Genomic DNA, 27526 nt, shown 5'->3' on the forward strand with positions numbered 1-27526 from the left:
CCTGCTTGGGACCTTCCTGACCTGAACTTGATTATCCTTTTTTTTTTTTTTTTTTTTTTGCGGGGGGAGGTGCTGGGGATGGAACCTAGGGCCTTGTGCATGTAAGGCAAGCCTGACCTGAACCTGGTCTGTGTCCTAGCTGAGGACACTTTTGGGAGGGCACCAGGTCCTAGTGGTCACTCAGCAATATGTACTTGGGAGTGATGAACGTGGGGGTGAGTGGAGTGGGGTGGAGGAAGGGGAGCAAAGGACTCACTGGATACAGTGTTGCTTTGAGGAGCAGCATGGAGCAGAGGGAGGGGGAGCATGTGTGGGTAAATCCTGCTCCACAGCCTTCCTGCAGTGCCTCCTGGGGGAGGGGCTCAGGAAGGCCTAGGCCCTCCCCTCCTCTTCCTTCCACCCACTTTCTAATCTGTCCAAATTCTCTATATCAAAGCAAATCACATTATGGGATGTCCCATGAGCCCAGCACTTGGATCCTGAAACTCATCCTGAGTTGAAATCAAAGGGGAAGCAGGATGGGTTGGCTTAAGTCAAGGGAGAAACATCCAACGGGAGGTTATTCAGCCACAGAAAGAAGGGCATTCTGACCCCTGCTTCAACCTGTATGAACCTTGGAGGCATCCTGCTCAGAGAGGTGGACCAGTCACAAAAGGCCACACACTGTATGAGCCTGTTTCTGTTCAGTTCCTGGGTTCTTTAGTCTCATGGAGACGGAAAGAAAGCATGGTGATGCTAGGGCTGGGGAGGGATTGGGGCGCTAGAGTTTAGTGGGTGCAGAGCTTCAGTTCTGGGCAAGATGAAAAAGTTGTGGGCATGAATGGCGGTAAGTGGACCACCATCTCAAAAATGGTTAAGGCGGTAAACTTCATGTTATGTATATTTTGCCACAATTTTAAAAGAATTAAAAAGAAAAAGTGAAGGAAGTCAAAGAGGAGGCCCTGCTGGGTCTGACTTTCCTTTCTGTCCCAGACTGGGAGATTGGATGCCAGGACTGCAAACTCCTCTACCTTCTGCTTCTAGAAGTTTCCTTTCCTGACTCCTGAGGGTTTTGGCATGTTGAGAAGCAGCATTTGAGAGGCAGAACTCCAGAAATTAGAGGCATTAATCGAAGCTGGTTTCATTTGGTCTACTGAGAAGCCAACTGGTGTACCACAATGAGCTGCCTCGTCACAGCAGCCCCTGCGGAAGGCGGTGTGGACTTACGTGTTAATTCATACGTGGTTAACGTGGAGCTGCTGTTCACGGTCTTGAAGCTGCTTTGGGCTATTAGAAGTAAGCAAAGCAGAAAGGCAGTTAGCATGCAGGGAAACTGTTACTGCAAATGACACACAGCAGAAATGCGGGTATGGAGCGGCCTCACTTGGAAGCCGTTCCAGCTCCCATGCTGTACCTCCAGGGGTGAAAAGATCCGAGCCAGCCACCCACATGCCTCCCTTCAGCTCCCAGGGGGCTTACTGCACTGCTTTATAAAAAGCAAGACACTTCAGGGTGGGTGGGCTCACCTTCCCATAGGACAGAACAAACAGTGTTTGGCAAGCCATCGCACCAGGCAACGCCAGGAGAGATGGACATGGGTTTCTTCTGGGCACTGGAAGGTAGAGCTGTCAGCTGACTGAGGCTCCCCTGTGGAGCCTTGGTGTGAGGAGATGGGCAAACCACAGAACAAAGGGCACCTGGGACCAGGTGTACACACCCAGCTTCATCTCAGGGTCCTTCTATTTTGAGGTGTTTTGATTTGGCTACAAAGTCCAAAGAGTGACAAGGACCAACACAGCTCACTGCTGACTGATCATCAACAGGGAACCTTCGGGGTGTGCAAGGGTGTGGAGGACAGCTGAGCCATCTCCTCTAGTTAACACCCCTCAGCACCACGCCTGGGGTTGGCAGGGTCCAGCATGTGCACACAGGTGCTGCTCTTCAGAAAGGCCTGGGGAAGGAACTGGATGGAGAGGGAGCCCCCACCTGCCTCTGGGCAAGCATGCCCAGACAGCACCCCCATGCCATGGGTAGAAGAAGCAGGAAGGTGCCAGCAGGAGGTGGTGGGGACCTGTGCTCCCACCCCGTTCCCAGCACCAGTGTGTCATGGGCAAAGAATATTTTCTGTGACGCTGTTTGGGGGATGCCAGGTAATGAAAGCTCTCTACCCACCTTCTGAATAAGGGGAGGTAGCAGAGGGAGGCCTCCCATAGTTCCAGAGGCTGCCTTGGTGGCAGCTGGACTACTGAGAGCCATGCCAGGTTGTGGCATGGTGCAGGCCTGGCACAGACCTGCCCAGAGACGAGAGTGCTGACCTGCACACTGTGAGGACAGGTGGAGCCTGCTCTTGGGCTTGGCTGTGGCCACAGGACTGGTCCCCCTCTGTCTCCAGTCCTGGGCCATTCCTCAGGCAGGCCCGGTTCTCCTCCCTCTGCCATGGCACTTTACGCTCTCCAGCCTCCCAGATGTGCAGGTCCAGTCACACCCACTCCAAGTGCAAAACTCCCCAATCCCAGCTCCCCAATCTCCAGCCAAGGGCTGTACATTCCTGTATTTCTTCCACAGCATGTCTATTTTCCGCCATGCTTCACGTGGAGCAGACAGATATTTGAGAGACCAGGAGGCTGCTCACCTGCGAGCTCTGCGCGCAAGGCAGAGGGGCTTTTGAGTGTCTTGGTCTCGGGGCCTGAGCCCACCTCGGCCTCCAGCTCCCGGTAGTAGATCCTATAACCCTGCAGAAGGCCATTCAGGCTCTCATCCCGGGGAGGCTGTAAAGACATCACACAGCATCACTGGGTCAGCCTGCATCAGGGGCATGGTGGCGTCTGCCAGTTTAACCAGCCAATGGTGCAGGGGAGGCCACTAGTTTAAGTTAAAAAAAAATGAATGAAAGGTATAAAATTGGAGAAGAGAAGTGCAGGAACCTCCCAGGAGCAGAGTGGAGGTCGGGAACCCCTGCACAGGACTGTCTTCCTAAGCATGTGTTTTGGGACATGAGTGTCTGAAGAGATGTTCAGCTGAAGAGCTTGAATGAGCCCCAATGCTGAGACAGGAGAGGAAGCTGCCCATTGTGGGATAAACCAAGAGAGTAAGGGGTCTAGGATGTATCCTGGCTGGGAATCGTCCACTGGCTGGGCCTTCCTGGCCTACTCACTCCCTGGCCACCCAGGCTTGTGGCAGTCTAATATGCCCCTCATCGACCTCTCCACATGCCATGTCACCCCCACCCCACCAGCTTAGACCTATGGCTGAGTCCTCAGGGCTCTTCCCATGCCAGCAGGCACAAGAGGGCCTCAGACAGGTCAGGTGCTCATGTCCGTGCACTATGGAGCCAGGTGAGACCAGGCCAGCATTTAAGCAGGTTTGTTAGGCCCCAAGACCTGTACAATGTCACGTTAGGATGTCACTGCTCATCATTCAAGACCCAGTCCAAGGTCTTCTTCTCCTAGTCAGTTTCTGTTAAAAGTGAGCTCGGGAGGATGCTTCATTTATTTGACAGATCTGTCACTACAAGAAAAGCCCCCTGTTCCACATGGGCTCCTCGTAAAGCCTCCGTGGCCATGGATCCCATCTGGCTGTTGGGGCTCCTCCCAGGTTACTCAGATAAGGGATGTGGCGTCAGAACCTTGTGAGCCGCATCAGGAAGGTGGATGGAGACAAGCCTTGTCCCGGGACAGGATGTGCACCAAACACACTGGAATTAGTAAGATGAGGTCACGCTGGATTGGGTGGGCCCTAGCCCAGTGACTGTTCTCCTTCTAAGAGGAAGGAAGTGTGAACATGGACACACAGGGAGAATGTCATGTGAAGATGGAAACAGACGTTAGAGGAGACACCCAACAGGCATCATGGTGTGTTGTCTACCACAGCTCTAAGCATGGCTCTGCCAACACCTTGATTTTGGACTTCTGGCCTCCAGAGCTGTGAGAGAATACACTTCATTGTCACCCCATCTGTGGTAATATGGGACCGCAGGCCAGGAAACCAACATGCCCCTGCAGTCTAAACTTTTGCTCACACTCCATCTACATTCCCTGAACCCAGGGACCGCAAGGCTCGTTCTCTGCCTGTTGCTCACCCAGAAGGTTCCTATGACATGTCACTCATCAGAAAAGCAAAACAAAACCCCAAACAATCAGTACCAGAGCACCAGAAGCACTGGATGGACGTGGAACCCCAGCAGAGGAGGTGGGCTAAGTGATCCCAGGGGTCTGCAGGGAGCAGGGAGGGAAGGTTGTGTATTTTGTGGTGGTTTAATTTTGTTAAGTTTTGTCTTTTTCCTTTCCACTGATTTGGCTAACAACCTTAGTGTCTGGGACACCTTGTGCACCCAGCAATGGTGAATGGCTGGAGTTCTGAGCTGTTGGTTAGCTTCCCTTGCAGCCCACCCATCCTGGGTCCCCCAGTCTTGGTCCAAACTTCTCTCTGAGGACACGGCATTTCAGAATTTTTCCTTGGGTGCCCACAGGGCTCATTTTCAGTTGCTCTTCCCTGGAGTTTCTATAGACCTGTTTCCAAAGCAGTTGTTTTAGGTCTTTTTCCTGTGCTCCTGGTGGCAAGGCCAGGTGCCATCCAGTATTTCACTTGATGGCACCTGGATACGCTGCTCTCAGCACATTGCCACAGAGCAGAGATGGAAACTGAGTGTGTGCAGCCCATGACACATGGCACATGTCCACTCATCTAAGGACAGGAGTTGCTGGCAGTCCACACTGTCCACTCTAGTCCTGGTTTTCTTCTGGGGTACAGCTGAACCTTAAGTTGAGATCTTTATTCTGTGGGCATCCTCCTGCAAACCTAATACAACCACACAGTAACAGACAGCTTGTTTAATCCCTTTTTCTTAAGAGAAGTACAATGAATTTAAAAGTTGGAAAGTGGGTGATAAGAATAAAGAGGCATTTGTCACACACTAATATTACAGAAATGGTAGAAGGAGTCACCCGGTGAATGAAGGATGCAGGAAAATGCTGTCCTTTGCTATTTTGCCAACTAATCCCAAAGATTCAACACCTCTCCCCCTCTGACTGCAGGCAGGTGCACAGACGTGGCCTTTTGAGGGAGGGAGGATGACTCTGGGCCTGATGGTCCCCTCCTGCAGCAAGACAGGGCAGGGATGCTCTGCTGAGGACAGGGATGATGGGGAGGCCTGTGTGCACACTTCTTGCAGAGCTGTCCCCATTTGCTCACTATGTACCCTGGGGTCGGGGCAGGGCAGACTGAGTTAAGTCATGAGTTCGCTGAGCTCCGCTTGTTGGGGAGTCAGCGGTAGCCTCGTCATCCTTGAGTCTACAGATTTCCTGGGGTGTGATGCACAGTGCCACGGAAAGGGGATATGCAAGGACCAAGGAGACACCAAGGGGGAGCGGTTACTGCCCACGGCAGAACCAGAGAGTAATCTATATAGGAATGACTTTGAGCTGCCCTTGAAAGAGAAGAATCTTTTGACAAGCGGAGGAGGGGGTGGTGCTCCAGGAAGTAGGCGGGCTGTGAGGGAGCTCTGGTGCTGGGGCAGGTAGGGAAGAGCAGCCAGGCTAAGGAGTACAGTCCCTGAGACCTATGCCAGGAATGGTCCAGGTCCTATGTTGTCCCCCACAGGGTGGACTTCCAGAATGATCTGCAACTGAACTCAAGAGACTGGCCAGAAGGGGGCTTCCTCCAGGTCCACTGAAGACCCACCTGTGGGCCCAGCTGGTGCTCTGGGTCCCTGCTATACACCTCTGTGGCAATGCAGGAATGAGGAGCCCTTTGCCAAATGAGGGAGAGAGGGGTTCCAAGATCTCGGGAGTTTTGGCCTTCCTTTTTTGGGTCCCTGACAACCAGACAGAGAGATGCACCCCTGTTCAGCACAGTTAAGTGCCAGGGAGCTTACGCTTGCTCCTCAAGGCTCCCAGTTTGCTCAGATGACACCGGGCAATCCTGCTGAGAGTCTCTGAGCACTGTCCTCTCATACACTGGTGGGAGGTGGGAAGTGCAGGGGTCTGGCAGGGAAGATGAGCTGCTGGCACTCTGGTTTCTGGGAGCTGGGCTGACTGGAATCAGCAAGAAGGGAGCAGCGAGTGGGCAGATCAAAAGCTTGCAGCTGGGTCTCTTTAAGCACCAGTCCAGCAAATCTCACCCTGCGGGTCACCTTCAAAGCCTCCCTCACAGTCCCGGATTATACCCGAGGCAGCTCAAGTACTCTGGCCTCAGCAGGAAGATTGCGAAGGCCCAGGACAACTCTGCAGTCACACAGGCAGAGTCATGATTACAGTGAGAGCCATTTACTGTGGAGGAGGAGGGAGGCTCAGGCCGGTGGGGAGGACCGGATTCAGTTCACCAAAAATATCAAATAAGTGGAAAGTTGGGAGATTGTGAAAATAAAGATGGCTTTGCTGGGGAGCAAATGTAGCTCTGCAGCTGGCAGCAGACACATGTCCCCAGCCCTTGTGTGACAATCCTGGGGTGGGGGTGGGAGCAAGGGCTGAGGGCTCCTCTCAGCAATGTTCCTAGCGTTCAAGGTGGACAGGGTGCTCTGGAGGCTTAAGGAGAGGCCCAGCCCCCTCTGCCCACAGGCATGAGGACCACCAGCCACTGGGCTGGGTCCACATTCACCCACAGGCTGACGGAGGCTGTCTGCAGCAGAAGTCCCAGGGCACCTCAAGAGTCAAAATGTGTCTCCCTCTCAGCAGGACTTCCAGGGAGGAGGCAAAGCCCTGGAATGATTTGGATAATGTCCCCCAATGGCCGGTGTGTTGGAGATTTCATCCCAAGGTGACAATACTGGGAGGTGGTGAGACCTTGGGGAGGTGGAGCTTAGGAGGGGGCACTTAGGTCATTGGGGGTTCCCTTAAAGAAGATTCTGGGATCCCAGTCTCTTCCTCTTTTTTTCCCTCCAGTGCTGGGGATGGCCTTGTGCCTGCCAGGCAAGGGCTCCACCGCTGACCCACGCTCCCAGCCCTGGCCTGGTCCTCTTTCCCTCTCCTTGGACTGGAACCTCCAGAACTGGGAGCTGTAAACCTTTTCCCTTATAAGTCCTTCTCCTGGTGTTTGGTACAGTGACGGGTGCTGAAGCCTAGAGGTGGCTTGGCTCGAGGCTGCCTCTGGCCCAGGCCTGTCTGTGCACAGGCTCTATCTTCCCAGCAGGAGCTGTATTTGTCAAGGGCCAGGTGATGCTGTGGAGACTCCACAGGCCTCCTGGACGGGGTTTGACCCCGCTTTCTGCCGTAGCTGTGAAAGGGCTGTGAGGCTCTGGAGCCCTTGGTGGTGTCAGGAGGCAGCTCCTTGCAACACACGGCTACGGGAGGGAGGGCGGGCAGTTCAGGCTGCGACTCCAGGCTTGGCTCTGATGCCACCCTGCCTGTGCACTCCCCAGCTTGCCTCAGGCCTGTAACAAGTGGGACTCTGTCTAGGTGGTCTCCAGAGTGTTACAGGACTCTGAGCCCAGGGTTTGCTGGGCTCTCTAGCCCCTTCCTGTTTCTGCTTTGGCACTGACCAAGAATGCGAGGATCTGGCAGCCTTTAGTTCCCTCCCCACAGCACCTGGGACGGGCCTTGGACAGGCTTTGGACGTGGCAGGTGCTCAATCAACGCTCGTGGAATTGAGTTGGACTTGATGAAGTCCAAGATGACCCTGTCTATGCTTAATTTCATCCTGGATTGGCCATCTGTATGGGCAGATGCTTGAAGGGAACTGGGAATCCCTCTGAAAGCTGTTTCCCTTTGCCTGCCACCATCAGAACCCACCAGCAGACTCTGTGGGAGTCCTGCAAGGATTTTCACTTTTCAAAAGCCCACTATTAAAATGCAGGTGACCTGGAAGGAGTACACCTGGGTGTCACAGGCAGAGGATCTGGACCACTGGGTTGAGAGGATGGCCTGGGCCACATGCCTGCTTCCCCTCTGGTTAGATGGGGAGGAAGGTGGGCAGGACCTACTTTTCCCCACTTCAAAGGAAGGTCTCCTGGGGAACTCAAGTCCAGATCTGATGGGAGTGCCATGCCCCCTGGGGTCTGTTTATATTCCCCTGACTTCTGCTTTCTGGAGAGTGGAACACAGATTCCCTCTGGGATTAAATCCCAGTAGTTCACAGGAACACAGGAGGCTCAAGGTGCCTTCCCATGAAACACAGGGTCAAACACAGCACAACCTCTGCTTCGGCTGTGTCTTTGCCCTGCCTTGGATCTGGAAGGCCTGTCCTTCCTGTAAAGTGTGCTCAGCTGTCCCATCAGCCAGTCAGTGGCTCCCTGGCTGTTGTCTCATAACAGCCTGAAAGAGCTCCTTGGGTCTACAGTCATCTGCAGCCCTCTGCCCAGGGTGAAGCAGAATATCCCTGAGATTTGTTTTGAAGAAGTCTGCAGCCCCTCTCCCCCAGTGCCCAGCACCTGTCCTCTGCCCTGACAATGCTTAGTCCATCCTCAGCTGACAGCTTCAAGTATGAAGTCATCTATTGGTTAGGACTTTGTCTTTGCTAGAAACTGTCTCCAAATGGACATAGAGGAATCTGAGCGGAACAGGGGCCGTGTGTGGCAGGCTGTGTGGTCCTCGGGAAGGTTTGGAAGAGCTAGCTCCCCCGCTGCCATCAATTCATAAACCTCACTGCCCGTTATGAGCAGTGCTCAGCGGGAATGTAGTGCACCCCTGTCCAGGATGTGCGTTCAAATCCTAAGAATTCAAATAGAAGCGGAACCATGAAAGGTGAGATTGATTATCCCACAAAGAAGAATGAAATCTGACAGACTGCTGGGGGAGGCATTTCGGGGGGTCTGCTGCCTTGAAATTTCAGCTGGTGTTTGCATTTTTAAACAAATTTTAAAAAATAAAGATTTACAGGTGAAACATTTCATTTGGAATGCAAATCTATATTTAAACCTAGTTTCTTTTTCTTTGTTCTATTCGCTCTGATTTAGTAAATTACTCATAATTTTAATTGTACTTCAATTGCCTGGCAGTTGACAGGCATTCATTTGTACAATGCAGCGTATTGACCACCTCCTGCTCTGGGCTTCATGCAATTAGTTTGTTCTGTTAGGCTCTGGAGAGGACAGCTGATGGACACATATGCCAAGTTCCCTTGGAGCAGCCCAATGCTTCAGAGCTGTCCAGCAGCAATGGAGGGGCCTGGAGCCATGCTGTGGGGAGGCAGGACGCTGGGGCAAACAGAGCCCCCTGTTTGGGGGAATGAGTGTCCCAGCCTGAGCACCAGCTGCCTTTATGGAAAAGGAGTTTACCTAGTTATTGGCAGGCCACTACCATGTTCACAAAGAAAATGCTGATTTTCTGGCAGAGTTTAGCATATACAAAGGACCAATCTCCTTTCAGCTGATTATGTTTGCAGAAGGTGGGAGTATCCAGCGCTGGGAACCTTGAATTTCCATTTTGAATGTTTCCAGGACCCAGCACGGCTCTAGAGGAAGTCAAGACCAAAGCAAGGGCTGTGGAGACACGGAACACCAGGGAGCTCGCACCTTTGAGAGAAACCTGGAGCCAGAGGGTCACAGTGGTTCAGGAGAGTTAGGGGCTAGGTCCTTTGTCACTTTGCTCAGACAATTCAAGGCAGGTCAGAGCCTGGGTTGGAGGCTTCATGATCCTGGCCCCAAGCCCTACACTCTGGTAAACTTAGAAAACACTAGGAAATATCTTTGGTCACCTTGGAAGATTCCCAGCCATACACAAGAGGTGAAGAAGTGGCCCCAGAATCCTCTCACTACTTGAAGGAGATGATGGAAACCTGGAGGAAACCCCCCTTTGTTATGGAATCCACCCGTGTAAGTCACGGTTCATCAGGGGGGAACCCCACAAAACTGCCACTTTTGTACTTTAAATGTGATGATATTTCACAGGATTCAACCTGAGACTTCAAGTGACAACATCGCGGAAGACCAGCACCCTCAAGAGTCACCAGTCACCAGCTGGCCAGGTCAGGCATACTCGTGCTCTCATGAGGTCTACCAGCTGCCCTGGTCTCCTGACTCACTTCATTCCCTCAGCTCCTTCCCATCACTCCTTGCCCAGGCTCTTGTAGGTGCCCATGCTGGTGGCTGCCCTGGCCCTGTCCTCCAGGCCTGCAGAGCTAAGTGCTGCCACCCCAGTGCCCTTCTCCAGGGCCCAGGGAAGTGCTCGCCTTGGGATGAGCTCCCCAATGGCCTAGCACTCTGGTACCTTCCCCTACTGCTCCCCCATCATGTCACCCCTATGCCTTTCCAGTGGACACTCTCCCAGCTTCCACTAGACTGACACAGTCTGCATGGTCAAGAAACGGCCCTCTCAGCTCTCCAAGGCCATGTCCAGACCTCTGGTGCCTGGTGGTCATCATCATCACTGAGCATCATCATCACTCAGCATCACTGAGTTTCCTTTGTTTCCTGACCTCTTGAATGTTTCCTGCCTGCTGACTTCCTGCTGTACTTGAGCTGGCACCTTCCATTCTCCTTGACAGTATTGTCATCTGAAGGAACAGTCTCATGACCATGCAGGCCACCCTCTTGATCCCCCAGATCAGAGGGCCGCTCCTGGGCCCAGTAAACCTTGCTGTGGAACTGAACACCGCTCTTGCTGGTATCTGTCCCCATTCCCCAGCATGATACCCCTATTCTGGCATCAGGGACTTCCCAGTTAGCCAGACGCCCTGCTTGTCCTCTCATCACTGTCCTCACCCTGCCCACTGGCCTGTCAGCCTGCTGTTCCTGCCCAGGCAAGCTCCAGCCCTGGGGAACTCAGCATCTGCCTCCTCTGCTCCTGGACCTGGGCTCCGGGGACCCTGAGCTGAACCCTCTCCTGCAGATTCCCTCCGTCATCCCCTCGCTGTTCTTTCCCAGGGATCTCTGTACCTTTCTCTGGCCCTTCTGCCCCTCTGTCATTTGTGTCCTCAATACACTTCTTGGTTACCAAATTGGAAATAAGAATTGGAAATAAGGCAGAGAGGGTGGTGTGTCCTTGCCAATGGGCCAGCAGAGTGGTGTGATTATGCAGGAGAAGCTTCTTGGGTTTGGTTCAATGTTCACTGGAGATTAAAATCACAGACTTTGTGCAAGTACATGTAATCCTGTAGCTATTTTATCTGCTGTCATTGATTTTTCTAGAAAAGACAACTGTGGGCTGGAGTTCACTGCCCTGTGGGCCATTGGTTCTGTTCTGGAGGAGGAAGCCCAAGTCCAGCGCCCTTTGTCACAGGCTCCTAGATAGACAGCAGCTCTAAGGCTCTGAACAACCTGGCTGCCCCAGAGGCCCTGCCCGGTTCCCTCTGTATGCTCACCACAGCCCTGTTTCTAGCACTTTGGAAGTTACCCTTCCACATCATTTTCCCTTCCAGTTTGCCAGCCTGACCAGACTGTGTCCCCTGTTCTACTCAAACACTTGGCAGGGGCTCTGCTTGCATCTGTGTCCAGCCACTGGCCAGCCAGGGAATGATAGCCTGTTTCATAAACACTGAGGTCTCCCAGCTCTTACCTGCCACTGGATCAGGACCGAGGAGGTGGTGTGCGGGGTCGCGGAGACAGACCCTGGAGGCTCTCCTGGAACTGAAGCCAGGGAAGAAGAAGCAGGGTTAGAACAGCTGTGAGCCTGGTCGCGGCAAACTCTGCCTCCATCCCAGGGGCAGCCTTCTCTGGGCCTTCCCCACAGCACCCTGTCCAGTCCCTCCCTATGGTTCCAGATCTGTGAGGGTAGGGTGGGCATACATCATTCAAGAAGTCTCTTAGGTCAGCTGCTTCTGAGAAGGACAGATGGTCACACTGAGATAGGAGTTTGGAGATACAGAAAAAGAAAGATATACTGAGTCTCAAAAGAAAAGTGTCCATAAATAAATGCAGAAAAAACCCAAGAGCCATTGGAGTGCAAAGCAAGCAACCAGGAACACCCAGCCCTCGACCTTGGCCAACCACCCTTGGCCCTCATCCTTGCCCACAAAAAGTGACACCAGGAAGGAAAGACGGAAGGGCAGGGGAAGCTGGCATGAAGTTGTATAACTCCACCCTGACTCTCTCTCGTTCAGCCCTGGCTTCTGTCCCTCTATGAACATTAAGATCCCGGAGCAAGGGGTTGTGGATTGTCACTCTGGAGATGGCCAGCATTCTCCTCAAATGTGTGTCAGCTTTCCTAGATCGCTGTCTCTAACTCATGTGTCCTTAAGTTTATTTCTGCCAGTTTGTGGAGAACAAGAACCCCACTGTCCTTAGTTGAGGTCCCCTTCTCTAGGAACTCCTTGGACCCAGTGTTCTTTGTTCAAATTCTAATGTGACTGTTAAGAGGGCTGATCTCTGGTGAGGCTGTCGCTGGCTGGGCAGCAAGGCCAAAGGCAGCCAGTCAGGGTCCTGCAGCCATGGTCTTGGAAAAGACCAGGTTGTTTTGACCTCTGCCCATGTCAAGCCCTGTCCCTGGCCAAAGTGTGGCCTTCTGTCACCCGCCATACCCAGGAGGTCATCTTTGACTCCTTTTCTATGCCCTCTGCTCCTTCCAAATTGATGCGGTCCTTTTAATGTACTGAACTGACCTCCCCATGTCTCCTCGGCTATAAGGTCACAGCAGAGGCCTGATACATATTCTACATCCAATAAACATCCACTGAACTGCATAAGATTGAGGGTATCCCCAGACCCTGTCTGTGCCTGGCAGACTCTCCACTCTGGGTCTAAAACTCTTACCAGGTCAAACTCCATGAATCTCCTCTGGATCTGCCAGCCGCCCCCAGCCACACCCAGCCCCAGTTCTGCCTCACACAGCAGGGTCTCCATCCACCCTTGGAACTCCTGCTGGCCTGTCCTCACTGTGGGCCCTTCATCTAGCCTTCCTGAGAGCCCCTCACAGCAGACTGCAATTATAGGGGCCTCTCAACATTCTCAAGCTGTGAGGTTATGCAGGAAATAAAAATCACGGTAATAAGAAAATCTTTATCAGTAAACCATCCACACACTCCAAGGACCCTCCCCATCAAGCAGGGTCAGCCTGTGCCTGTCAATCGCAGCTCTCAGCAGGAGACAAAGCAACACAAATACAATGCAAATCTGATGCAAAGGGAAATTGCAAATCTCAGAGAAGGAAGATGCTCAGATAGGTGCATCAAAAGCACTGATTTGAATATCAAAGGACTGAGAAAGGCCTGGGAGCTTGGAGAGTCCCTTGAATGGTTTTTCAAGAAATGGCCCATTCCCGCAGGTCACAGGGAGGCTGTCGGATCTTGTGCTCACAGGGTTTGTCAGAGATAACCCAACAATAAAATCAGCTTGTTATGTGTCTTTCTTCTTTCTTCTACAAATTAGTGCACAGTTGCAAAAATTACCTCAATTGTGTTAAATGTAAATTAAAATGAAAGCATTTTCAGTTTCAGATGATGCTTTAGTTCCAGTGCCAACCTTCCCGGTGGTTTAGCATGAAGTTGGCCCCCACTTGAAGTGGATGAATTGGAAGGCTTTGGGACTGCATGGAGCCTCAGTCATGAATGAAGGGGTTTGTGGACTCTATCTCTGCATTGACCTAGGAGCTCCCTGGGGCTAACTGGCTCCCCTGCCCAGCAGAGCTGCTGAGCCCCACAGGACAATGAATTGGGGATTCTCCCCCAAGCCTCTGAAGGCTTCTCTCCCCTCCTGCCTTTCCTCCAGGCTCCAATAAACTGCCAGGTTTAGTGTATAGGAAATAGTTTGGGAGAGGCTCAAGGAGTGGGGCAGTCAATCCTCAAGGGCAGGTCAAGGGCCTCCTGGAGGCCAGGGGGCATCAGGGCACAAAATCAGCAGACTCTACCCCATGGGAGAACTAGTTTTCTAGCAAAAATCAGTTTTTCTGTGTTGCTGAGGAGTTGAGTATGGTTCCTCTCCTCCCTGGGCTGGTCCCTAAGGTCCTGTGAGGCTCTGTTTAGGAAACACTAAACTTCTAGGTTCTAAAAAAAAAAAAAAAAAATGGAGTTGTGAGGTCACAGGGTGAGTGGCTGGAAGCTGGTCTATTTGGAAATCTTTCCACTGGTGCGTTAAATGGGAAAGACAGGGCTTTGGGCTTGGCTTAGGGAATTATTATCAAGCACTGCTGGGTGGACTAAGTGCTCAGGCCTGGGGCCGGCTCTGTGCCTGTTACACAACATCCATCATTTCCATCCCACAGACCACCAGACCATCGCTGTTCCACACATCTGATGGAGCTGTCCCCTGGGGTCCCTTCGGCCTAACAGGATGGGGCATAGAAAATTACAATGAATCTTCAGGTCCAGAGCTTCTGAGGCAGGATGGGGGTGAAGAACCACCTGGTGCTCTGAGGAGCTCTGCCTTCCTTGACCTGCCTGTGCTATTCTCAAACCAAGGGCCTTGAGAAAAACCGGGGAAACCTCTTAAACCCGGCTACCCACTGACATTCATTTTTAACGACCCTATCAATTATTCAACTTCTGGGATGCTAATGGATGTAAGGGGCTTTGGAAGCCAATCAAAGAAAGTTCCATTCCATTTGGAAGCCCTTGAAGCCTTGATTTACGACCACAGGGCAGGCAGGAACACTGGAAGCTGTCTGTCACTAATGGGATTCCTCTGCTAGCCACTGCTCCCTGGTGATCCCTTCCTTGCTGGCTCAAGACATAGTGGGGCCTCTCTCTAGGAGCATGTGTTTGGGGCCTCAGGGACAGCAGTAGAGAATGGTTGAGCCTCAACTTGCTCACCGTCCTGCAGTGTGGTGACCGCCTCCGTCTCTGAACTGAAGTCGCTGTCCCCGATGTCATTGGTAGCTTTCAGGCGCAGCTTGTAGGAGGTGAAGGGCCTCAGCCTGAAGTGGAGAGAGACTGTGACTGTGGTGCACCTCCCACCTTGTTCCATCCATCCTGGGCAAGCACAGAGGGAAGGCAGGTACCTTCCCAGCCCTGAGAGTGCGGGGCTCTTGTGCCAGTAGAGATGGGCCATTAAATCACCCCCAGGTACAATAAACAGGGCCTCTAAGGGGACCGTGGAAAATTACAATGAATCTTCAGGCCCAGAGCTGTGAACACACAACTGTGTGAACAGCCTGTGAACACCCTGGACCATGATATCAGGGTAGGAGGGTTTCCCATAGCAGAGATCTGGGAGAGGATCCTGGCCTAGGAGGCACCACCATCTCCACAGTGAAAGTCCACATCCAGCCACTGCCCTCTGGGGAAATTGAGGAGAAAGGTTGCCAGGAGATGCTAATTAGATCAGCCCTAGCACTGACCTGCAAAGCGGGCTTCTGCCTGATGTACCCCTCTGCTCCTAGTGCTCCTGCACGTAGTAGTCTTCCCTGGCCCAACCTCAGGGGTCAGCCCAGGTCGAACTCTGCCCAGCTGGGAGGGCCACCAACCTCTCCCTCCCATTTGCTGAACCTGCCTGGGACCAGGCACTTGGCAAGCATCACCCCATTTGGCCTTTATGGTGGCTTGATGGGCAGGAGCCATCCCTATGCCCATTTCCAGGCTGAGAAAACAGGCCAGTCAGGCCAATTCACTTGCCCACTGCCAGAGGACTGGTAAATGGCACAGCCAGGATTGGAATAGGGGCTTGTCTTGAAGCAACATTCTTATGTCACATAATACAATGTCCATGTCAACTGTCCCTGTGGAAAATGTCCCAGACCCCTGATGAAGATGTTAGGGTGCTAATGCTCTGCTTAGTGCTCATACTTCAGGCCTAGCTGTGCCTGCTCCCGGCCCGCCCTCCCTTCTTTCCTTCCTTCCATGACAGCAATAGGGGAAGCATTTCTTTAAAGTATATCCTTGAAAAGATGTTTTTTCTTAGAGTGACTTCCTCCTCCCCACCCAACCTTTCCCTAATCTATTCCCCATCTTTAACATCCCTTCCTCCCTTTCTCTCCGTTTCTAAACCCGGTTTCTAAAGAAGTCCCTCAGCAATGCCTTTCCTCTCCTTCATCAAAAAGTAGCATGTTTATCTGGAAAGAAGATGCAGATGCTGGCCCAGGAGGTCAGGTGCCCTTTGATGTGATAAGGAGGCAACAGAGACTCAAGGCCAATGTCTTGGAAGAGAGAAGCCTGTGAAATTCCTGCCTTTTACACCTCTTCCTCTCATAAAAGCTTTCTACCCCCCGAGTTCTCTGAAGAAGGAGCTTTGAGACTGAAAGTTCTCTATCTTGCTCAAAGCTTTGAATAAAACCTGTATTTTCCTTGCCAACCTGCCTCCGGGGTTTCAGTGGAGCACACAAGCCCTAAAGCCTTTCCTCCTTGGTTTTCCTCCTTTCTTCCCCTCCCAGCCACCGAGCCATGATGGCTGTTGGGGCTCACAAGCCAAGCCCCATGCCAAACCTACGCTGAGACTTCAGACTACACAGATGATGTCCCTTCTTCATGTCACGGAGTCAGTCAGTGACAAATGCCCTGGCTGGCTCAGTGTCAGGCCGATCGGCTCTTCCTGGTTGCCCTTCACTTCTGCATGGGCAGGCACGGAGGCCACATCGTCTCACTCCTCCCAGCAGCAGCTCTGCATCAAGCCACAGCTGCACCATCCTCTGTGTTCCAGGCCAGAAGACTTGAGGGTGATCAGGACCCTCAAATCCCTGTCCTCAAACCCAAGCCAACTCTAGGTCCCCCTGACTGCCAGTCTAAGCCCAAGTTCTCCTCACCTGAAAGCCAGTCCTCCCCCTTCACCACCCGCTCTAGAGACAACCTATAGCCTGGGGGTTTTGCAGCCGAGCTTTGGAACCCCTGAGACTAAGGACCCCGTGAGTGCAGAGCCCTATTGCCCAACAGCAGCAGCAGCCACCCCAATGATGCCTGGTTTGTGCACTCAGGGTGGAAAATACTTGTTTAGAGAAAGGGTCCTGCTTTGTAGGAAACCAATAACCATTTCTGGAAACTATGAACAGAAACCTTTCCAGTTCTCCTGCTTCCATAACACTCATGCTTGAGATGGATTACAGCCCTCCTCCATCAGCTCCAGGGATGCTCCACCTCAAGCCCCCAGCAACCAACTCTTCCTGGCTGCTCCCCCCTGGCCTGGCGTGGCCGCTCTGCACTCAGTTCCTGCAGCTGGGAAGAGCAGCGACCAGAAGCCTCAGGACTCCAGAGAGCCTTAATGGAGATACTTTCAAAGTCCCACAGCTATGGCGGTCTCTGCTGCAGGCTTCTAGGGAAAGCCTTGGTTTAGTTCAAATAAACAAAGGACTCCCACTTGCTCCTAGCCTCCCAGTTGTGACTGTGTCAGTGATGATGATGGGCTTTGCCCTGTGAGGGCCCAGCCTCACCCACCTTAGCTGCCCACATATGCAATGCCAGCAGCTTCTCCTCCTGACACAGGAGGTGTTCCAGATGGTCCTTTGGCACGTGGACTCTGAAGTCAAAGTGCTTAGCTTGGTTCCCAGTCACCCTGGATAGGCCACATTGCCCCACTTCCTTATCTGGGTGGGTAATAATGCTCATATCACAAGTGTGACAAGATGACTAAATTCAGGTGAGGTCTTAGGAGAGTCTAGCACAGTGTAAGCACTTGCTTAACATTCGCTGTTACAATGTCACCCTTTAGGATCAGCTTAAATAGCTAATGTGCCTGTCCTGCCAGCTGTCCTCAGACCTTGTTTATTTCCCTCATCTCCTTTATCCCAATCTCTCTTTCCTTGACGACATTACAAGAGGCAACATCCAGGAGGAAGGACCTTGTCCACTTCCCTTCCTGCAGCAGCTCTAGCACCAGAAATGGTGCCTGCCACACCAGGTGCACAGTTGTCCTTTACTGAAGGAAAGAACAAAAGAGGACAGTGCCAGGAGCAGAGGACATGGGTAGAAACTAACACGTGTCCAGTGTGTGGAAGGAGCTTCAGAAAAGACTCGGCCTTACATTTAGCAGCGTGTAGTGCAGGACTTCACTGTTCACTAATGATTTGGGGGTTTGGGGCCACACTGAATGCTTCTTGAAGACTCTCTCCCCATAATCCCACTTGGGTCTATAACCTCTGAGGGCACAGAATGCCACACAGTGATGAATCTTGTCCAGCTCTGAGATTCACAGGGCTGGGTGAAAGGAGAGAGGACACAGTCCAGCAGCAGGCTCAGGTTCTGCCAGGCTCGCCTCATTCAACAAACATAATGAGCTGCCTCGGGGAGCCGCAGGGCTCACACACGTGCCTGCACAAGGGAATGGCACCCACTGTCCAGATGAGACATGTGACAGCCCTTCTCCATCAGCTCCAGGGATGCTGCACCTCAAAGCCAGGTTCTCTGGCTTGGGGCTGACTGAGCAGCATCCTGTGCACACTGACCCCAGCCCCCTCCACCCCTCTGCAGAGCTGCTCCTCTGGACTGCTGGTCTACTTCCTGGCCCTGGCACCTCCAGCCTACCTCAAGCCCAAGCCAAACTCCATGCTGTGGGTCCAGGACTTCAGTGACTACTTGAGACAGAAGCAAAGGAACAAATGGCTCTGGAACTCTCCTATTCATCTCTTCTGATTCCCCCAAATTCCATGCGTGCTCTCTCTCTCTCTCTCTCTCTGGCCAATTCAAGCCTCTGCTTTGGAGTTGGCAAGCAGAATTTCCATTCTAGCTCTGCCACTACAAACTGGGGCAAGTCATTTAGCTTCTATGGCTGTCACTTTTTCCATCTATTAAAATGGAGAGGATGGTATTGACACTTCTCAGGGATGTTGCAGAAATTAAATTTCATAACCAACCCCACTCATGGAGTCTAGTGGATCTTGGCATATGGTAGGCAATTAACAAAGGTGGCTTTCTCTCTCTGGTCTTCCTGAAGGCTTTCCTCTGAGTTCTCTTGCTTTCTTTCAGGAAGCCCTTTCAAGCTGGAGGCTGCTTCCCCTGGCCATTTGCATATTCCACATGCCTCCCCTTCTAAATCTCCACTATCCAACCTCAGAAACCTAATAGATTTAAGTACATTTTAGAGATGACATCTGTTACCTAAACTCTTGCTTCTAACCACCTCTAACACCCAGAAAATGAACATAGTAGATAATACAGAACCCTGGCTATCCAAATTTGCTTCAGAACCCTGCTCCCCAAGCCCCCGAACAATTACACTGAGGAAATAAGTGTGTGCTGGTGCTGGCTCCAACTATTAATCACACACAGGAATGTCACCTCCAGAGCCAGAATGCTTTGCGTGGGGTGTGGGGCATGGCTTAGAGTTCAGTGTTCTTCCCTCAGAGCTATTTTTAGGGTCTTATCAACAAAAGGAGTTCCTATATATTTCAATTGTTTTGGTTACAGTATAAACTGTATGAGTTCTGGGCATTAAAAAAGCTATCTCCTTTTATTTATTTATCTTAAAGGCATCAAAACTAATAAGAACTCATTATTTGCATCATAGAGAACAAAAAATATCCAACCCATGCATAAAATCTTTGGCTCAATTTACCTGATTTTAAAAAGTCAGTATATTTGAAGATTATGTAGAAGAAGAAATAAAGACCCTGATGGATTTAGGGTCAGCATGTTGGCTCTGAGTCCCTGCTGTTTGATGTGAGAAATCCCTTCTGGCCCTCATGTTTTCTCTATGGGTTCATGGCACCTGTTGCAGCAGAGAGCTCAGAAAGCCAGAGTCTACTGCTCACCCATGCATAGCCCCCAGGGTCCATGGTCACTGTCCATCCTGAAGTCCATATGGCCCCCCTCTCTGCTGCACATCTGTGCCAGGCTCTCAGTCTGACAATCCTGACCATTGTCTAGGAGCTCAATGTCCACACAGGTCTCAGGTGACCTTCTCCCTGGTGCTCTGGAACTAGATCCAGGCACAGTCACAGATCTTGACAGTTAAGCACTAAGTAATTTTTTTTTAAAGCAGGTTTCACTAGACAGGTAAAGGTCAAATGGAGCTGTCAGGATTATTAAGCAGGAAGGGCGATCATACCACAGCAGTGTACAAAATATTGCTTCCTTGGGATTCTGCCCATGATGTGTTTTCTATTGACAAGTGGAGGAGGTATTTGTCCTAGTTCTGGCCTGTTAGGAAATTGATAAAAGTGTCCTCTGTACCAAATGAAACTGCCTGTCCTGAAACATGAACCTCTGTTTTTCTTGACTAAACTAAGCACACAATTATCTGGGCGATCTCAGAAGGTTCCAGAAAAAAAGTGCTGAATCTTTTTTTTTTTTTTTTTTTCCCTTTGTTTCAGATGGTTTCACAGAGTGGTGAAGTTATTCATATCCATGGGTGCTGCAAATTAAGCTCAGCACCCAGGGCAATTGAGCGTGGTTTACTAAGTAAGGCTGGGCACACCTGGCCACACTCACCTGAACCCCAGAGGCATGACAGGAGAATTTTAGAGGTGACAACTGTGCTGAGAAGGGCTCCCCTCTGGAGCGCTAGGAGCTACACCTCCCAAGCTCCACTGCGGTTGCTCCATGGGTGACTGGGTGCTGGCAGAAGCCTGGGAGAAGTCTGGCCATTCAGGATTGCCTATTTTTTGCTGACAGTTTGCTGGCGGTCAATAATGAGGCCAGTTGGGGACTCAGCCCAAAGAACCACAGGATCAACCTTCAGCCCTGCCTTTCATAGGTGACAAGAGGGAGTGTGGCAAATATCCGGTGATGAACTTTTCCCAGGCCACGAGGCTACGCAGGGAGACAGATGGCTGAGAGCTGGTGCTGAACTTCTTTTTCTTTATATCATGAGACCTCATAAATCAGCTGCCGGGAGACATGGTGTCCACAAAGACTTGAACTACAGGCCCACAGAAAGGCAGAGCCACAGAGGAGCCAAGGGCTCAGCCAAGGCACTGCACACCCATCACCTAAGACATCCTGCCTCAAGCTTCTCACTTGTGAAGTGGAATTCTAAACACTCCGACCTGCACCTCCACAGGGCTGCTGGGAGCAGCGTATGGCCTATGGGAGTGGTGCTGCGGGTGATAGCGCTGTACTCTTAGTCACCCCCTCACTCAAGATTTTGCTCTCCTCATTTTCAGTTGCTCATGACTGTCTGAGATCAGAAAATATTAAATGGAAAATTCCAAAAATAAGCAAGTCCCTAAGTTTTAAGTAACTTTTATCACAGTCCATTGTTATATTGATCTATTTTACTATGAGTTTTTGTCATCAATGGCTTACTATTAAAGTTTATCCTAAGTGTGATTGTACAGGACACAGCACAGCAGACAGGTGCAGCACTATTGCTGCTTCAGGCATCTGGGGGAACGTCTGGCAATGCGTGGGTGCAGCTCTGGGTGCAGCTCTGCTGAGGCAGGGCCTCCCCTCGGCCTGTGACCTGCCCTGATTGCCAGCTCCAGAGTGAGCCCAAGCCTGAGAGCCACTGCAGAGAGCTGGTCCTCACTCCCTCAGGGGAGGGGATGCTCACAGCCTCTGATCAGCTTTCAGGGTCAGTGCCTCCAAGGGGCACAGTGTGGGTGACAATGGCCATATCAGCCCACCTCTGGCTACCACTGTGCCAGCACCTGGTGCCCTGGGTGTCATGCGGTCCTTATTTCAGGCTACTCCATGACTTAAAAGACTGCTGGTGAGGAGATGTCCGAGGGCAGTCAAATCACCTGTGCAAGATGACCCAATAGCAAGTGGCAGAAGCCAGGCCTGAACCCCCACATTCTATATAACAATCCCTCCTCTTATAATGTGCTGTCACCACCCCTCCCATGTGTCACCTTCACCTCTGTCACTTGTCCCTGAGGGGCATTTCTCTTTACTTTAGATCACCCCATTGTCACACCTAAGAGGCAGTGATGGAGCCACACTCCCACCTGCCCTCATTCCAAAGTGTATCCTGGGCTCTCTAAGGATGGAGGTGCCCCGGGGGCTCCACCTCTGACCTACTGTGGCTCAGGTGGGGCGGTGCAGGGCTGTGCTGGGCACCATAGGAGGCCCTACTTGCCCTCCTGCCAGCTAGATGGAGGCTCTTGGACAGCAAGGGCTCTCCCGAGTTTCCATCTGCAGAATGGGACCACCTCCCTCACTGGGCCAGTGGGGGTTCAACGAGCTAATGTGTGCAAAGCTCCCCCATAGAGTGCTACAGTCTCGCTCCTCCCCTGGGTGCAGGCAAGGCCTCCAGACCTGAGATGGTGGTCTCACCACAGGAGCCCCTTCCTCACCCCTGGAGTGCTAGCTTAGTAGTCCCTCCAGCAGGGGGCTTGTGAGAAGCCAGGTGTCAGGAGTTTCCTATGTGCCTAATACCGCTCTCCCTGGACCCTGTAGTGGTGAGGATGCTGGAGGCCTGGGGCCTCCTCCAAGACTAAGGCCTGACAGTTTACTTAGCCTCTCAGCCTGTTTCCTCCATAGTAAAAGGGGGTGAAAAGGCAGTCCTGAGCCCCACACAAGCAGACCTTGGGTCAGGGTCTGAACAGGAGGACAGTTCCCACCTTATTCCCTGGGGCCCTCACACCCCACTGCCCACCCCCTGCTCACCCCTTCTCCACGCTCTCCTTTCCCCAGCACTGCCTTCTGGAGGAACTGGGACTCGGAAGCCACACAGCCTCCCACTCTGTAGGCAGGAGGAGGCCAGGGCAGAGACCCACAGGGCAAGGCCCAGGCTGCTTGGGGAAAGTCCTGGTTCCCATAGTACCTTTCAACGGCACAGGATGTGGCCTCATGGCTGATGGACGAGGAGTAGGTCTGCCACTCTCCCCTGGGCAGCTCTCGAACTTGCACAGTGAAATACCGGATGGGGGAGGCCCCATCACTGCCTGGGACCCACTGGAGCCGGAGGCTGCGGGCTGTCACTTCCGCCTGGGGCACAAGGAGCTCCCTGGGGGGTGCTGGCCGCTCTGCAACCAAAGGAGGACAGACCAGGGATGGGTGAGAGGGTGCTCTCTACTGTTTCCTGCTGCCTGCTTAGACTCGGTGCATCAGGCACTGAAAGGCTTGTCTCCATGGCTGGGGTGAGGTGGTTGTCTTACAGCTGATTTTGGACATGCTCAGCTTGGAGCTGACTGGAGACTCCTGCTGGCTCCCACAGCAGAGCCAGCCAGAGGTGAGCAGAGGTGAACACCATATGGGCCCCCACCCTCCCACCATCAAGAGCAGGTGTGTGAATGACAGCTGGCTTTGTAAGGGCTAAGACATCTCCTGCCTCATTCAGTCCCTCTGAGTTTGGGCTCAGTACACTCCTAAGCGTGGACTTTCTTTTTCTTGCAGTCAACCAGAGTCTAACTCTTTAGCGGCATCTCCTTGGTTCTTCTGAGGGGCAGGGAGCAGGTGCAGGGCAAGGCCACCTCTGAGCTACCATGTCTGCGGTGATGAGACTGAGGTATGGGGTGCAGGGTGCATGGGTCCAGCCCAGGCATCACTTTCCTGTCACCCTGGCCTCATGTCCCATCGATTTCAATAGAGAAACTCCACAGAGGGAGGAATAATTGTTTAATTGTTTATCATGAAGATTATTGATTCTGATTAAAATGTGTGGCGTGTAATAAAGCAGCAATTGATTGTCGGCCCTGCAGTGATGGGTCCGTGAGAAACGCTTCGATCTAACTTCATCAGCAGTCCGATCCTTAGGCATACACTTTGGCTGCCTGACTTCTCCTGGCCCGAGTAATAGCCGGGCTCCCCCCTGCTTCCGAGGCCTCCCTCTGGACATACTGCCCACTGGGCTCCGTCTTCCTGAGCTACCAACTGAGGGCCGGGCAGAAAAATCTAAACTCTCTGGGCTGGAGAAACAGGTGGCTGGGAGGAAGCGGGGTGCAGGGTGGGGAGCAGTGGCCCCCACGCCCTTAGCAGCAGGCCAGTGTGGACCAGGCCATGAGGGTCCACCCACAGGAGGATGTTTGTGTATTTCTACACGACTCTGGAGTTGAGCCATGCCTGCCTTTGGCCAGCCGCCATGCTACCCTCTGCTTGAGAGCTGAGTTCTCCTAAATGTTGTTACCCAGAGGAAGACGGCATGGATCAAAGGCCACTAGGCACAGGAGCCAGGGCCTCAGCTGCCACACCCAGGCCATGACCACTCTCCCCAGTAACAAGGACCCTAAGGACCAGGATGCAGCTCCAGTTCCTGGGAATCTTCCCAGCCCAGGTTTGGCAGGTCGCTTCACCTCTCTGAGCCTCAACCTCATCCTCCACTAAAGGACATGGAAAGAGCACCGGCTGCTGGAGGTGTGGGGAGGTGAGGGGCATTTTGGAGAAGCACTTGCTCCCAGGCCAGGCTCACAGGAGGAGAAAATGTGGGTGAAAACACGTGCACCAGGAAAAGGTGGAGAGGTTTGCTTTGGGAGAGTCATTGATTATTTTCCCCCAACTTCAGACAAAACTTTCCCCTGATAACCAGGGGTGGCAGCAAAAGGAACTGAAGGTGGTCTTTTAAAGGGGCACTGAGTGTGACTGGCCTTTTCCCTCCATCTGCTGCACACTCAGAAGTTCTGGCCTCTCAGTGACGTGAAGGTGCCTATCCTTCTATCAACAACGCCAACAGACAGCCGCACTGGTGGCATAGCGGATGTGCATTATTGAGTGCTACCGCACCCTAAGGGAAATGTCACCTCTGTCTCCCTCACTGGGAAACAGGACTGCTGCTCAGTGATCCACTGGGACTCCCAGAGGAAGATGGGTTTGGCCTTCCCTGGGAGCTTCGGGGCCACTGGGAGAGCTCAGCTGCAGGAGGGGGAAACCAGCCTTCCCTGCCCTGGTCACAGGGTTGGGGGTAAATGGCACCCAACGTGTGCCAGCTCACAGGGGCCAACTGCCCATCTGTTTTGAGCTCTGCCTCAGTGAAGTCAGACTGGTAGTGTAGAGTGGACCAAGTGTGAGGACTAGCACCCTGGAAGTCAAGAGCATGCCACAGGTGCTGCCTGGGGGCCTCTGAGAAGAGTCAAGTCACAAAGACAGATCAGGAACAAGTCAGCCAAGGGAACACCAAGAGCCACACACAGGAGCCTAGGGGACTAGCTAAGGCCTGGGGAGGGAAGGACTCAGGCAGAGGAGGACTTGGGCCAAGGTGGGCTCAGAGAGAGGTGGCAGGACCAGGCTATGGGCTTGGGAAGCAGGGAGAAATCAGGCTGTCCTGTTTCTGAGCTGCTGTGGGCTTGGAGTGCAGGGCCCAAGGCCATCTCCTCCAGAGGGTGAGGTGAGATCAGGCTGAAAGGGCTTACCTCTCTTCTCTGTGGTGATGACTGTGGCCTCCAGTGGCTCCCCCCATCCTTGCCTCGTCTTGGCAGACAACCTGAAGATGTAGGCAGACTCTGGGGCCAGCTCGGTGGCCGTGAACTGCCGCACTGTGGCACCAACCTCCACAGTGGTGAATGTGTGGGGGCTGCTGCTGGCCAGGCGGTAGGCGATCTGGTATCCTGAAGGTGAGGTGTGGGGAGGGAAGGAGAGAGCTCAACCAGCAATTTGTGCATATGCTGGGAAACCCGCCCTCCCACCACCTGTAATTGCTTCTGGATTGAAAACCCAAATGCAGACAATTGTTCCTTCCTGGTTTCTGGAGGTGGTCGAGGTGTGCATTGAAAGGGACATGACACCTACAGTGACGAATGGAGTGGCCTCTGAGTGCGATCCCCCCATGAAGTTTGTTTTACTCTTCATCCCTCACCAGAACAAGGTGGGAAAACAGTTTCATCTTTCCTGAGGATGCTGGCACACGGGGAGAGTGCCACAGGAGCCAGGACCCCAGGTTGTTCTTGACAGGAAGGTGGATCATGCCCTGCCTGTGGCTTTCTTTTGCCCTCTGTGCCCCTCCCATGATGGAGCCCTTCCCCTGCTCTGGCAAAAGAGGGCAGTGCCTGCCCTTGGCAGCTTCTTTCTCATTTGCCAACACAGCACAACCTGCAGTGGGCAAGATTATGCTGGTCTCACCTGTTACACTTCTCCTTCCTCTTATCTTCCCGCCACCTGTAACCCTCGTGGTTTGCTCAGCAGCCCAGATTTCTTCACCCACTCCCCTGGTGCCGAGATGGGTGGTGCCACTTTAATTCTCCTTCTGTGATTTTTAATCATTTGAGGGAGGGCTGGGCCAGCTCTGGCCATCTTTCCATGTTCCTTGATTATTAAGGGTTCACGGTTGATCAGACATCATTAACAATCAAACCTCTCCAGCAGGGCAACTCAGACCCAGCTTGGGTCTGGGCACTGCCTCCTCTGGGCTCTCAGTGTGTGGTCCAGCCACTGTGCCCCCATGCTGATTAAAAACAGAGCAGATGGGGTGCTGGGTGTCCAGAAAACTAATGATAGCCCATGGTTCATGGTAAACAAGAGGGGCACAGAGGGGCATATCAAGCTAGCAGAACTGAATGGGTCCTTGGTTGCTTGACTGGCATGGGCCGTCTGTGGGCAGGCAGCACTGCAGGGTGCGGCAGGCCTTGCCTCCTGACAGGCGGGCTCATGGCACACAGTGTGCATGTCCCCAGCCTCTGTGCTGGACGCAGTGCCTCCTCTGCCTTTGTTCTTCCTGCTTGCTGGTCCTTGAGGCCAGGGTGACCTTGCTAGCTGGCACCTCCCCAGCTCTGCACATTGCTGTTTCTCTGACTGTGTAAGGTGTCTGGCCTGGCTGGCCATATGGAGGTCAGGAGAATGAGTATGTGGAGGTCAGACTGAGTGGGGACCCTGACTTAGCTCTAGCCTTTGCCTGTCACATTAGTGTCTGTGTCATCATCATCACACAGACTGGGGGGTCAGCAAACTTTGCCTTATCCATAATGATGCCACCTAGAGCCCAGGTATCTGTGGGACCCTGAATTGCTGTGTGGCGACCCTGCCTCATGGACCAGGGCTCTCCTCCCTGACATGGGGAACAGGTGTCCTGGGGATTTCCTGGAGGTGCTCAAAACTCTGACACGGGTGTTCTGCCCGATGCCTTCCCCTTCCCATCCCATTTGAAGACAATGGACTGGCAGCCCAGGGAAAGCTGGCAGGCCACTCCTTCCTCCTTAATCATGCTTAGTCATGGGGTGAGGACCCTGAAGCTTGTGGAGCCAGTCTCAGGCCTTCAGAGACTTGTGAGCACTCAGCATCCTGAAAATGAGGGAGACAGCTGCTGTGGCTGAGAAGGCCACATACAGGGCCCCTGCTGGGCTCCCAAAGCCCCTCCCACACCCCCAGCCTTACAGCAGCCTTAGAGGGTGGCTGGTGAGGAGGCAATGGGGTTTGCTCAAAGTCACTGAGAACTGAAGCCCGGGTCTGTCTCACCCTTCCATGCCCGTCTCTCAGCAAGGGGACAGGCCCTCAAGGGCCCTGCTGATCTAGACCATGCTCCCTGTAGCACTGGATGAGGGGATTTTCCAATAGCAACAGTGCTCCACAAGAAGTGCAGGTATTCTGGAGGCTGAGACTCAGGTTCTGCATGTTTCCTACTGTCACTCATGTAACAGTGTCACCCCCTCTGACCCTCAGTCTATTGAGCTGTATGGGGGGACAACAGAAAACACTCACAGGGCTTCTGGGGTTACATAACCTACAACAGACATAGCCTCCTTGTACAGCCATTCTTGGCTTTGATGTGGTCACAGATCAGTAGCTGTCCCTTTGCTGAAGGTGTTCTGGTGGCATCTCATGATGCTTACGGGGTTGTTTTTCTATGACGGTCCCTGGTCCTGCCAGGCACCAATGCTAACACAGTTCTGCAGAAGCCATAGGCCTTGCAGCTCCAGGCACAACAGTGACCACCCATCAGAGGCAGCATGGGGACACCAAGCAGGTATGCAAGACATGCTCAAGCTCCTGGCCTGACCCCAAAGGAGCTGGGACA

The 27526-nt window shown here is 52.7% G+C and overlaps 1 protein-coding gene across 5 annotated transcripts in view; it reads right to left on the minus strand.

Moving 5' to 3' along the window:
• The window catches only part of Sdk1 (sidekick cell adhesion molecule 1), an 883473-nt gene that overhangs the window by 69065 nt on the left and 786882 nt on the right, over nucleotides 1-27526 (minus strand). For 3 of the 5 annotated variants that reach the window (XM_078023673.1, XM_078023676.1, XM_078023677.1), the window contains 6 exons: nucleotides 24933-25127; nucleotides 22412-22613; nucleotides 14593-14696; nucleotides 11406-11476; nucleotides 2612-2747; nucleotides 1207-1266 (listed from right to left, as the gene is read on the minus strand). In XM_078023673.1, coding sequence (XP_077879799.1) covers nucleotides 1207-1266; nucleotides 2612-2747; nucleotides 11406-11476; nucleotides 14593-14696; nucleotides 22412-22613; nucleotides 24933-25127 — 768 coding nt within the window. The remainder of the gene's footprint in view (nucleotides 1-1206; nucleotides 1267-2611; nucleotides 2748-11405; nucleotides 11477-14592; nucleotides 14697-22411; nucleotides 22614-24932; nucleotides 25128-27526) is intronic. The other 2 variants (XM_078023675.1, XM_078023678.1) reach the window with 1 other exon arrangement.

Source organism: Ictidomys tridecemlineatus, chromosome 10 (assembly GCF_052094955.1).
Source record: "Ictidomys tridecemlineatus isolate mIctTri1 chromosome 10, mIctTri1.hap1, whole genome shotgun sequence".
NCBI classification, from domain to species: Eukaryota; Metazoa; Chordata; class Mammalia; order Rodentia; family Sciuridae; genus Ictidomys; species Ictidomys tridecemlineatus.